The 13,435-nt window shown below is 42.2% G+C and overlaps 1 protein-coding gene across 1 annotated transcript; it reads right to left on the reverse strand.

Annotated features, from left to right (window-relative positions):
• Positions 1-12,177: 12,177 nt before the first annotated feature.
• Positions 12,178-12,489, reverse strand: LOC138069372 (late cornified envelope protein 1F-like). Its single transcript, XM_068960646.1, has one exon. It carries the CDS (start codon positions 12,487-12,489, stop codon positions 12,178-12,180), a length of 312 nt encoding a protein of 103 aa, XP_068816747.1.
• Positions 12,490-13,435: the final 946 nt, after the last annotated feature.

The raw sequence follows: 13,435 nt of genomic DNA on the forward strand, positions 1-13,435 counted from the left end.
ATAAACAAATGGGATCTAATTAAAATTAAAAGCTTCTGCACAACAAAGGAAACTATAAGCAAGGTGAAAAGACAGCCTTCTGAATGGGAGAAAATAATAGCAAATGAAGCAACTGACAAACAACTAATCTCAAAAATATACAAGCAACTTATGCAGCTCAATTCCAGAAAAATAAATGACCCAATCAAAAAATGGGCCAAAGATCTAAATAGACATTTCTCCAAAGAAGACATACGGATGGCTAACAAACACATGAAAAGATGCTCAACATCACTCATTATCAGAGAAATGCAAATCAAAACCACAATGAGGTACCACTTCACACCAGTCAGAATGGCTGCGATCCAAAAATCTGCAAGCAATAAATGCTGGAGAGGGTGTGGAGAAAAGGGAACCCTCCTACACTGTTGGTGGGAATGCAAACTAGTACAGCCACTATGGAGAACAGTGTGGAGATTCCTTAAAAAATTGCAAATAGAACTACCTTATGACCCAGCAATCCCACTGCTGGGTATACACACCGAGGAAACCAGAATTGAAAGAGACACATGTACCCCAATGTTCATCGCAGCACTGTTTATAATAGCCAGGACATGGAAACAACCTAGATGTCCATCCACAGATGAATGGATAAGAAAGCTGTGGTACATGTACACAATGGAGTATTACTCAGCCGTTAAAAAGAATTCATTTGAATCAGTTCTGACGAGATGGATGAAACTGGAGCCGATTATACAGAGTGAAGTAAGCCAGAAAGAAAAACACCAATACAGTATACTAACACATATATATGGAATTTAGAAAGATGGCAATGACGACCCTCTATGCAAGACAGGAAAAAAGACACAGCTGTGTATAACGGACTTTTGAACTCAGAGAGAGAGGGAGAGGGCGGGATGATTTGGGAGAATGGCATTCTATCATGTATACTATCATGTAAGAATTGAATCGCCAATCTATGTCTGACGCAGGATACAGCATGCTTGGGGCTGGTGCATGGGGATGACCCACAGAGATGTTATGGGGAGGGAGGTGGGAGGGGGTTTCATGTTTGGGAACACATGTAAGAATTAAAGATTTTGAAATTAAAAAAATAAAAAATTAAAATTAAAAAAAAAAAAAGAAAGAAAAAGCTACTCTGAACATCTGTCTATAGATTTTTGTATGGATGTAAGTTTTCAACAATTTTAGGTGAATACAAAGAAATGTGATTGCTAGATCCCATGGTAAGAGAACATTTGGTTTTTTAAGAAATTGTATTCCAAAATGGTTGGAAATTTTTGCATTTCCATTAGCAATGAGTTAATATTCCTATTGTTCCACATCCTCACCAGTGTTTGATGTTGTCAGAATTCAAGATTTTAGCCATTATGACAGATGTGTAGTGGTATCTCATTGCTGTAATTTGCATTCCCCGTGGCATACAACATGAAGCATCTTTTCATATGCTTATTTGCCATCTGTATATCTTCACTAGTGAGGTATCAGGCCCTTTGTCTATTTTTTAATTGGTTTTTTTTTTTTTCTGATTGTTGAGTTTTAGAGCTCTTTGAATGCTTTGGATAGTACTCCTTTACAGTAGAAAATATTCTCTCTAGTCTGCAGCTTATTTTATCAGTCTTAACATTGTCTTTTGCAAAGCAGAAGTTTTTTTTTTTTTAATTTTTATTTTTACTTTATTTTACTTTACAATACTGTATTGGTTTTGCCATACATTGACATGAATGCAGAAGTTTTTAATTCAATACAACCTAGCTCATCAATTATTTATTTCATGTATCTTGACTTTGGTGTTGTATCTAAAAAGTCACTGCCATACCCAAGATCAGCTAGGTTTGCCTCTGTTCTTCTAGGAATGCTATAAATCTCACTTTACATTTAAGTCTGCGATCCATTTTCAGTTTTTTTGTGTGTGTGTTAAGAATATAAGTTCTGTGTCTAGATTCATTTTTTTGCATGTTGATATCAAGCCCCGTTACATGAAAAGACTATCTTTGTTCCATTATATTGCTTCTTTTTTCCCCCAAGTACCAGTTGACTATAGGTTTGGGAGGGGGGTCTATTTCTGGGCTCTCTATTCTGTTTCATTGATCTATTACCTATTGTTTTGCCAATACCAAACTGCGTCGATTATGTAACTTACTTAGAGTAAGTCTTGAAGTCAGGTAATGTCAATCCTTATGAGTTGATTCTCCTTCAGTATTGTATTGGCTGTTCTGGGTCATATATGAAGATCACATAATCTTTAGAATCAGCTTGGTGATACCCACAAAATAATTCCTGGGATTTTGATTGGGAGTGCATTGGATTTACAGAACAGATTGGGAAGAATCAACATCTTGATAATATTGAGTCTTTCTATCCATAAACATGGAACATCTCTCCATTTATTAAGTTCTATGCTTTCATTTATCAGAGTCTTTTCCTAAAATAGATTTTACACATATTTTATTAGATTTATACCTGAGTACTTAATCTTGGGGGTGCTATTATAAATGGTGTTGCATTTTCAAATTTCAAATTTCATTTGCTCATTTCTGGTATATAGGAATGCAGTTGCCACTTGCTTAACTTTGTACCTTGACCTTGCTATAACTCTGTATTACTAGCTTTTAAATTTTCTACACAGATAATAATGTTGTGAACAGTTTATTTCTTTCTTCCCAATCAATATATCTTTAACTTATTTTTCTTGTCTAATTGCATTAGCTAGAACATCCAATACCACCATGTGAAAAAGGAGTAGTGAGAGGGGACATTCTTTCCTTGTACCTGATCTCAGAAGGAAAACTTTGAGTTTCTCATCAATTTTTTATTCCTCCACCTTTTCAATGGTATTTTCTACCATTTAGAATTTAATTTTTCCATATTTAACCATGTAGATTACATGTATCTACATTTTCCTTTATATATTGTGGATCTTACGCTATTCTTAATTAAAGTTTTCTCCAAATAATTAACTACCAACTACATTTTAAAGATATTGATTGTATTTGTAGTTATATGACTACATATACTTGACAAAACATTGAATTGCATGTTAAAATTAGCAAATTTTATTGCATGTAAATTATACAGAAATAAGTGAGTTTTTAATTTAAAATAAAGATTTGTTCCATCTATATTTTTGTATGTATATATTTTGTATTTTTAAACTGATGGAGGAGTCAAGTAGAGGTTGTTAGGAGAAGGGTGAGGGATGCGGAGCATGGGAGTGAAGAATGACAGTGCGAAGAGAGAGGAAGAAGAAGCTGTCTGTCTCCTGGTCATGTCTGAAGGGCACAGTTAGGTATATGAAGGGATGAAGGGAGCCAGAAGTTGAAGAAGCTATGTTCACAGCTAATGCTGCTTCAGGATATTGGTTAAAAGGGAAAACAAAGAATTAGGAGAAAATGCAAACCTATAAAAAATACAAACTTTTCCCTTCTGACCCATGACCCTGTCAACTGTCTACTGAGGCCTCTGCAGCCACCAGCAGAGAAGGTACAAGAACAGAACAACAGTGGCCAAAACATGAAATGAACTCTGCCTACATCAAGTCAGTGAGCAGGCTCTGTATTTATTATTTTAACTCGGGCAGCAGGATGCCAGAAGGTGCAGAGCGACATGGGGTCTATGCTTTGGGATTCCCAGGGCCATCACACGTATGGCAAAGGGGGTGAATAAATGGGTTTCAGGGAGAGGTCTGGGGCTCCTACACCCTAGAGCACAAAGATCCTCAGGACCAGAGCTCAAAGGCCTCACCCAGACTCCCCAGCAAGATGGGCAGGCCCAGCAGGAGGTGAAGGAGGAGGAGGAAGTGTTTGTCCACTGACTGTCCCCCAGGTCAGCTCTTCTTGGCACAGGGTCCACTTCAGCAGCAGCCGCCTCCAGAGGACTGACCACTCCCCCCTCCGCAGCACCCAGAGCCCCCCGAGGGCTGGCTGCAGCAATCAGAGCTCTGGAGTTGGCGGCGGTGGTGGGACCTGTGGCGCCTGTGGTGGCTCAGGCAGCAGCCCCCACACCCAGAGCTGCAGCAGCCCCCGGAGCTGGGGCCACAGCAGGAGGAGACTGGGGGGCACTTCGGGGGACACTTTGGGGGGCATTTAGGGGTGGGGCACTTGGGGGTGCACTTGGGAGGGGGCTGGCACTGCTGCTGGTTCTGCTGGCAGGACATCTTGGTGGGTGGGCTCAGGATCTGAGGGAGAGACAGACAGCAGGTCAGATCCAGCACACAGAGACCTCCCTTCCCCCTTTTGCCCTCTTAGCATCACTTATAATCTTAAAAGCATAATATCCAGTAGTTTTACTACTCTTACTAGCTTTCCCATACTCTTGAATTTTATATTTGAAACTTCAGCACAGCCTTGTAAGTCAGATAAGAACGTTCATCTATTTGTACAAAGTAGTAACTAAGACCAAACAATATAACAAAACATCTCCAAGAGTCTAAAATCTTATAAGTGGAGTTGGAACTGATTCTATCTATGTCTTCCAAATCTGAAATTGTCCAGTTTATAGGCCATTTAAAGACAAATTCTTTCTTAAAGAAAAAATACAGCACTTTTTATTCTGTAAAGTCAGCAATGCAAAAAATCTTACAGATTACAGCTCTCATTAAGCTCACTTATATTAAAGATCACTGTTGTTGTTTAGTCGCTCATCATGTCTGACTCTTTTGCGACACCATGGACCGGCCCACCAGGCTCCTCTGTCTGTGGAACTTCCCAGGCAAGAAGGCTGGAGTGGGTTGCCATTTCCTTCCCCAGGTGATCATTCTGACCAGGGATCAAACCCTCATCTCCTGCATTGGCAGGTGGATGTTTTACCACTGAGCCACCAGGGAAGCTCTTTATTAAAGAAGAGATTAGTAATCCTCTCAATCGGTACAGCCCTGGGACTTGAACCTCTGCCCTCTGATCTCAGTCCAGGGAGGTCCCGTCTCCCTAAGCTGATGGGTTGCAATGATGATCCTCAGGCTTATTATTTCTTAATCAACATGGAAGTTTGTAAATGCACTTCCAGACCCATGAATAAGCATGGAGAAGTTTAATAATAAGCAAGTTTAAAAATCCCAGAGGAGCCTGAGGTCTCTGTCTTGGGCTGCTCCTTCACTGCAGATGGGGGCGGGGCTATATTTTCCCATGTGCACTCCCTCCTGACACCTGTCAGAGTGGAGCCTGGTGTCTGTCAGGTCACCAGTGTCCCTGTCCTAAGAGGCCCTCTCCACCACAGGCCAGCTTGTTTCCTTTAGAGCACAGCTGCCTGACTCTTCTCCCTATGTTCCCAGTTGGTACCAGATCCCGCCTTGCATCCCTCCCTCAGTCTTCCTGTGCCCTGCTCCTCTGACACGATGACCTTACTCTGTGAAGGTCCTGCCTTCTCGTTCATATCTGAGCATCCTCTGTGGAAGGCCCCACTCCAGCTCTCAGAGGACGCTTACCTGTACACACGCAGCACAGGTTTGTCAGCACCGCAGGAGAGGAGTGCATGGAGGTGCTCTGGTCCCAAGGTCCTTTTATCCCGGCCTTGGGCTCTGCCCTCAGGGGTGAGACAGGGCCTGGGCATCTGGGCATGAGAGGACCGCCTCCTGCCACCCACGTGGCTCCTGTGACAAGTGATGACTGGCAGCTCCTCCCTGTCTCACTCTCTGAACTCAGGGCAGCCTCTCCAAGTAGCTTGGAGTAGAGCTACTTAGAAACAAGGAGTGGAGGAGTTGGGAGACACTTCACTTTGGACCTTCTGCTTCATTCTCCCTGAGAAATGCCGGCATGGAAGTCTCTTAGCTCCTGTTTTTGTTGCTTGGGGCCCGATCACTTTCTTTTCTTCTTCCTTCAGATATGAATTCATTACTCATGGCAGTCTGTTTCAGACTGTAATTTGGAGATGTCTTCATATTTCTCCACTTAGGTAACCCTGCCGGTCTGTCAAAGGTCAGCAAAACTTGATCTGTCCCATGGCTTGTTTCAGCATAGCCGGCAAACTAAGAATAGTTCTACATGTTAAATGTTTGCGAAGAGAAATCAAAAGAAGACTCTTTCATGAAACATGAAAGTTATAATAAATTCAAATTTCAGTGTTCATAAAGTTTTACTTGGAACCAGGCCTGCTCGTTTCTTTACTCTCCAGGGCTATTTTCACACGGAGGTGGCAGGATTAAATAGTTGGGAGAGAGACCCTAGGGTTCCCAAAGCCCAAAGTATTTACTCTTTAGCCCTTACCAAAGTTTGCTGATGTATCTCATTGCTTTTATGAGCTCGAGATCAGACAGATATAGAAAACAACCTTGATTCTGCCACTTGCTAGCTGTGTGTCCATGCAAAATTACTTGAGTCATTTTTAGTTTTGGTTGTTTGTTCCTCAGTTGTAAAGTACAGGTAGTGATAAAAATATTTCACAAGGATATTGTTTCAGTCAATTAGACAGTATATAGAAAAGGACTGGTGGAAGACTGGTAATGTGGTGATCCTCAAGTTATAAGATGCCTATGTGTCTGTAAATAAAGAGGAATTATATAATTTTAAACCATAACTTCCTTCAAAGAAGGGTAAATCTGGATTTTTTTTTTTCAATTCTTTTCTTTTTCAAATTACTTGTTCTGCTTAAATATCTTGACTTGTTTTGTTTTGTTTTTTTGGGCCATGTCCCTCAGCTTGTGAGACCTTATTTCCCTGACCAGGGATGAAACCCATGTCCCTGCAGTGGAATCGTGGAGTCCTAATCACTGAACCACCAAGGAAGTCCCTACCTTGATGTTTTTTACTATGAAATATGGCCAGGAAAGGAGTTTGTGGTGACGAGGAGACGAGCTCTGCTTTGCTCCACATAGGACAGCCACTCAGAGATGATGTGTAGGGAAGCAGAGAAGTACAGAGTGGGACACCTAGGCACCTGGAGGTGAGGTGGTAAAGCAACCTCCAGAGGCTCTTTTTAAGCCCCTTGCAACTTCCTAACCCTAGGTTTTTATTGTAGGTTTCTCTGCTTGTAAAGTTTTTCTACCCCAGCCAGTTGAGTAGTTGAAAGGCAAGGATAATAATTCACATTTGGTTCAAGTTGGTGTATAGCACCACAGTGAGATTTTCTGAAAGGAAACTAATTAATTAATTAGAAAAAGGCACACTGAAACCAGAAGCAGCATGTGAAGAAAAACCCTCTCCTTCCAGGCAGTGGCAGAAAAATTTGGGGAGAATCAAAAGCTTCCCAGAATCTGGAACATTATAATGACTTAACAAATCACAAGGGGAAGAATGAAGTCAGTTAACATATAGTTACAAGATATTAATAAGTAATATACACATTTGGGTGGACATATTATATAAACAGAGACTAAATATGTGTGTTTATATAAACATGCATACACATATATTTTTAAAGTGGTATTGTGTGTGTTATGTATATAGAGGTATTTTATTGATTATTATTTTGTGTCCCACTTTCCTGGTTTTTTCCTCTATCTTATTCATTAGAAATGAAATATTCTAGAAATATTTACCCATGACAATTAAATAAGGTGACCAAAAACATATATCATAGTTTGCCAGATACCATTTTAGATTATGTCTTTTATCCCAGCATAAATTTTCATAAACCTTTTTTTCAAATTCAACCCTGTTCCAGTTTAGATAATGATGATATAGTCACACTACCACCCAATGATGGTAAGAGGATGGCTTCTTAAGAGGCTTCACTGATTCAGGATAAAACTGGAACAACTTGGCCTTGAGTCAAGTATCTATACAGTATGATCCTTTTCTGTTTCTAAAGGTTTTTTCTTCGTTCCCTTAAGAGAAGAAATCCTTCTCTTAAACTGAATTGGCTGATTAGCTCTACTTTGAATAGGCTGCATGCGTGCGTGCTAAGTCCCTTCAGTCGTGTCCGACTGTTTGTGATGCTATGGACTCCAGGCGAGACTGCTGGAGTGGGTTGCTGTTTCTTCTCCAGTGGGTCGAGCCCCTACTTCCTATGTCTCCTGCACTGGCTGGTGGGTTTTTACCACTAGCGCCACCAGGTTACTTCATGCCTTATCTTTGTTTTGCTTATGTGACATATTTCTGATCAAGTATTTATTGAGAACAGAGTCTGGATATAAAACATTTATAACACCCTCTGCTCCTAGAGCAGAGAGATACAGATAGTCATTTCACCAGGGTTTCTTAGCACCCAAGAGTTTGCACATAGCTTTTCCTTGGGATTTAAGTCAATTAGGTAACAGTTTGATATTAAGATGTGTACTGTTATATATGCTGGTCATATCATCCTACAGAGATCTCTCTATATATTACTCAAGGGAAATATTTGTTCTCAATATGTTCTAAAGGGCATAGCTATGGAAGGAGAGATTGGGATATTGATTCCCTGGCTCACACAGTCAGTAACTACTCCAAATCCCAGCTCATGGATTCCTAGGTTAATGGAGCTGATGTTCCACTGGGTCACGCCTATGCCTCTAGGCATGGCAGCACCCAACCTTCCATGAGTCTGACTCTGGGTATAGGTGATTAATCAGCAGTGTGGTTGCAATATCTTGAGGACTTCTTTCTAAGCCTTGGCTTTTAGAGTTCAACTGATGCAGTAACATTTCAAAAGAAAACAAAAATGTTTAGTTACAAGGGATTGGTTTTCTGAGGTTATTTACTCATCAAAGTGTAAGGTGAGTGCAGAGAAAGAGAGTGAGCTAGGCAGTCGGGCAAGGAAAGGAAAAATATTAGAGGGAAAACGAGAGGGTGACTGGCCCTTGAGAAGAACCAGTGTCCTCCCTCTCTGATGGGATCTTTCTTATATACCTCCAGTGAAAAATTCTCTGAAGGAATGGTTAATTTTTAGCCTGTACCTGAGTCCTGCAGTCACATAGCTGGAGGTCTGGAATCTGGTGATCTCCTAGCCTTCAGAAGGTAGGTGCCAGCAGGAAAGCAGAATGTCGTTTGGGCAATTAGCTTGGTCTCAAGGGTCATTATGACCCTTGTGACTGTGACTTTATCCTTTGTTTGAAAGGTCAGCATAATAAGTTATGTTAACAATGAGTCCCCATGTAGGCCCTATCACAAAGGTACCTATCTTCCATGTTCTTGGATAATTTCACAGGATGGGAGGAAACACTGCTGAGATTCGCAGGAAGTTATTAAAACTGGGTGAATTTTTCTCATTCCCTGCACCCTACAGCCCTTTCCAGAGACAGGACCTTGTACATCATCCATTTTTACTTCCCTTCCCTTCCCTTCTCTTTCCCTTCAAAACATTTGAAAGTGAAAGTGTGAAAGTGTTAGTCACTTAGTCATGTTCAACTCTTTGCAACCCCATGGACAGTAGCCTGCCAGGCCCCTCGGTCCATGGGATTCTCCAGGCAAGAAAACTGGAGTGGGTTGCCATTCCCTTTTCCAGGGGCTTTTCCCAACCCAGGGATCAAATCTGGGTCTCCTGCATTGCAGGCAGATTTTTTACCTTCTGAGCCAAAACTTTTATTTATATTATAAAATATTTTTAAAAGCACATTTTAAAAGTATTAATGGAAAATATTTATTATTTCTAATTCATTGAGAAATAAACTTATTTTGAAGAAAAAAGAAATATAAAAGAAAAGTTGATAAATGGGTATATCGTTAAAAATCTATATAGCAAATAGCACCCACAAATAAGGCAGAATGAAAATGAATCAGTGGGGAGATTGCAACACATTTACAGGGAACATAGAAGACAGCTCTCACAAGTCAACAGAAAATACGTAAGTTCAGTTCAGTCGCTCAGTTTTGTCCGACTCTTTGCACTCCATAGACTGCAGCATGCCAGGTTTCCCTGTCCATCACCAACTCCCGGAGCCTGCTCAAACTCACGTCCATTGACTCGGTGACACTATCCAAATATGCAAGCACACTAACAAACAGATGAGCAAAGAACGTGAACAGGCAACACACATTGTATTTGGAGTATTTCTATGGAGTATTTCCTGCCATATCAGTAACCAAGGATGTCACAGCCATCAGTGATTTCTGCACCTCCAAATGTAAATTTCTGAGCCCAGAGGGTGTCCAAAAGGGAGAACAATGCCTGTGATCCAGCAGCTGTTGGATGCCACCACTAAAAATCAAGAAGCAAGATGCTGGCCCCAGATAGCTGAGATATAGATGAAAGGAATGATTTCAGTGAGTCCAGATGCTTGCATCTTCCCATACAAAAAAGAAGGCTAAATTCCTTAACTTGAGGTATCTGGTTTTCCTTAATTGACAATAATCTTTTGCTGTTCAGACTGCCTGCTGCCTGCCCCTTTTGTTGCAAACTTCCGTATAACCTGACTCCTCCTACATCCTCAAAGCAGTTTCTCAGGACTACTTGAGACACTACCTCCAGAGCTTGAAGTCCCAAGAGTTCCCACCAAATAAAACAACTCTCTACTTCCAGTTTGTGACTATATTTTTCAGTTGACACACATATCAGAAAATAAATACAAATAGCCAAAGAATAATTGAAAATATTTTCAATTAAATATATTCTATGTTACCAATCAAAAAAGATCGACAAATGAAAAGGAAATGTCTTATAGAAGTGTCAATCCAGTGTATTCATTCACCGGCAAAAATTGCATGTCTGACAGACTCTCACTGTTGGAGTGGATGCATGGAATTGAGCACTCAAACTACATTGGCTTGAAAATAACTTGGTATAATTATCATGCATGACAGTATGATGATTCATTCATTTAATACAGACTTTATGATGTGTGAATACAGTGTTTGAATATATAGGAACTTAGCCTAAGGAAATAAAGGAATGGTAAGAAAAGAATATATGCATAAGGATGCTCCTTGAAGCCAATTACCAATAATAAGAATACAGTAATCCTAACCCTGCTAGGCTCCTCTGTCCATGGGATTCTCCAGGCAAGAGTACCAGAGTGGGTTACCAGTTCCTCCTCCAGGGGATTCTCCCAACCCAGGGATCAAACCCACATTTCTTATGTCTCCTACATTGGCAGGCAGGTTCTTTATTATTAGCACCACCAGTTAACCACCCCCAAACACATTTTCCCTGACCTGGAATTGAACCCAGGCCATAGTGGTGAAAGGACCTAATCCTAGCCACGAGACCAACAGCCTGACAATTGGAATCGCTCCATCATTCAGCTCTTACATCACCCCGTCCTCAGGACTCAGAGCAGTAACAGAATAGCAGGGGTTTTTCAGAGCGCACAGATGAGGGTCACCAAGCCTGCTGGAGAGCCTGCCCTTCTTGCTCTAGTCCACGACTGTGAAAGATGGTGAAGCTCTCCTCCCACTGGTTTGACTGTCTAAGCTGGGGAAGAGGGTGGTCAGAGAGAGCATCCTGGATCCTAACGTGTTGCCTGGACTGTGTGGGCATCCTGACCTCAAACTCAACAGAAATTGTGGAGAATTTCCTATGTGTGGGCAGGAGGGCTCCCATGCATGGGAGGCAGAGAAGAAATTAAGTCCAGCCTCTACGGCTGGGCATTGACTTCTGGACTCACCAGAAATCAAAAGGTAAAGAGAAGGGAAGATCCAAGAGAGTCTGTCTTCTTGTTTGTGAGGAGCTTCAGGCCTTGAAGCATCTATCAGGACCCATATCAGCACTCCTCCCTCTGCCTAGAGGCAGCGGTAGTTGAACTTGCTACTTATCAACCTTTATGTGCCTTTCAGTTCTTCAATAAGTCAGCAGTTCCTTACAGAAAGTTCTCCCTGGTAAAGCGAACATCTTAATTTCTGTTTCCTGATCTCTTCTAAGAGAGTGACTAGTTTCAGCTTTAATGAGGACAGAAATTGAAGGAATTTAATCTTAAGGACTCAATGAGTCTTAAAAGCAACTGATACTGTTCTAGGGTCCAGATGACAAGTGGAGAAAGGGCAGAGGGCAGACATGCTTGTCTTTCCCGGTACATCGACAAGTAGGAGGAAAGCAGTCTAGGACAAGGTGGTGAACGGATGATTTGTTTTATTGTTTCATTTCAGGTAGGGAACTAACAGTGGCATAAGAATTATTCTCTGGGGTTCCCAAGGCAGCTTGAAGAGATGGGATCAGGGATCGGCAGATGAGTTTTTAGCAAAGAACACAGATATCTGGATTCCAGGTCAGAAGAAACTTCTAGGACAAAATTTGAAATCTTCACTGATACGTCTCAGCAGTCAGGCCGAAGGAAGATGGCCTTGTCCTTTTCATGCCTCTAATTCAGCTCCTCTTGGCTCAGGGTCCACTTCAGCAGCAGCCGCCTCCAGAAGACTGACCACTCCCCCCTCCACAGCACCCGGAGCCCCCTGAGGGCTGGCTGCAGCAGTCAGACCTCTGGGGTCTGCAGTGGTGGGACCTGCGGCGCCTGTGGTGGCTCAGGCAGCAGCCCCCAGACCCGGAGCTGCAGCAGCCCCCAGACCCGGAGCTGCAGCAGCCCCCGGAGCTGGGGCCACAGCAGGCGGAGACTGGGGGGCACTTTGGGGGGCATTTAGGGGTGGGGCACTTGGGGGCACACTTGGGAGGGGGCTGGCACTGCTGCTGGTTCTGCTGGCAGGACATCTCGGTGGGCGGGTTCAGGAGCTGAAGGACAGACAGCAGGTCAGACCAGCACACAGAGACCTCTGTGCCCCTTCCTGAACTTTCAACATCTTTCTAGACCCTATATCTTGAAAGCCTTCAGATCAGACATAAGAAAATCATCTCTTTCATGCTCATTAACATTCCCTAAGTGTCAGAAAAAGGACCAGGAAATAAATTGGCTCCAGATCAGCATTCTCTCTACCACATCACCAAGATCCTTGAAAATGTCCAATGTAGGGACCATTTTAGAGCTGAAAGCTTCATTAAGGAAAAAGCAAAATCTTCCTCTCCGTGAAGAATTTCTATGTTTTTGTTTTGCAGAACACAGAAAATTGCAACTGCAAAGGGCCTTGGAGTCGATGTGTCTCAATCAGCTCATTTCATAAGAAACTGAAACAGGCACATTCACTGGTCCAGTGCTATTCACAAACACATCACAGTTTCATCCCTAGGTTCCCGGACTCCCCACCGAAAGACTATCTTATATTCTGCTCCCTAGGCCTGTCACCAGGCTTCTCAGCCTCACTATGGATCTTCTTGTTGGAATCCAAACAGATACACAAGTGTCTCTGATTCTCTCCACTAAGTACCAACATCCTCAGTCCATTATTTCTACAATGGATGTGTTTCCAAAATGATGTTTCCATTATACACCCCACTCCAGCATGATCTAGAAGTCAATATTTTTATTCCCTAAAAGCAGAAAAACACACCCAGCAACTGAAAGCCATCTGATTTCTCTAAAGCTCCAGCACTAGCCACAAGAATCTTCCCAGGAGCTCTTGGTCTCTCACTCATCTTATCCTTCCCTCCTTCAGATTTCCTGGGCTCTTGTCCTTGCCAGCGACAACTCCAGCTGCCAAGTTTCTGCCCTGCCATCTCCTCTGGTCTGAGCATCCTCTGTGGAAGGCCCTGCTCCCATTCC

The sequence above is a fragment of the Capricornis sumatraensis genome, chromosome 2 (genome assembly GCF_032405125.1).
Source record: "Capricornis sumatraensis isolate serow.1 chromosome 2, serow.2, whole genome shotgun sequence".
NCBI lineage: Eukaryota > Metazoa > Chordata > Mammalia > Artiodactyla > Bovidae > Capricornis > Capricornis sumatraensis.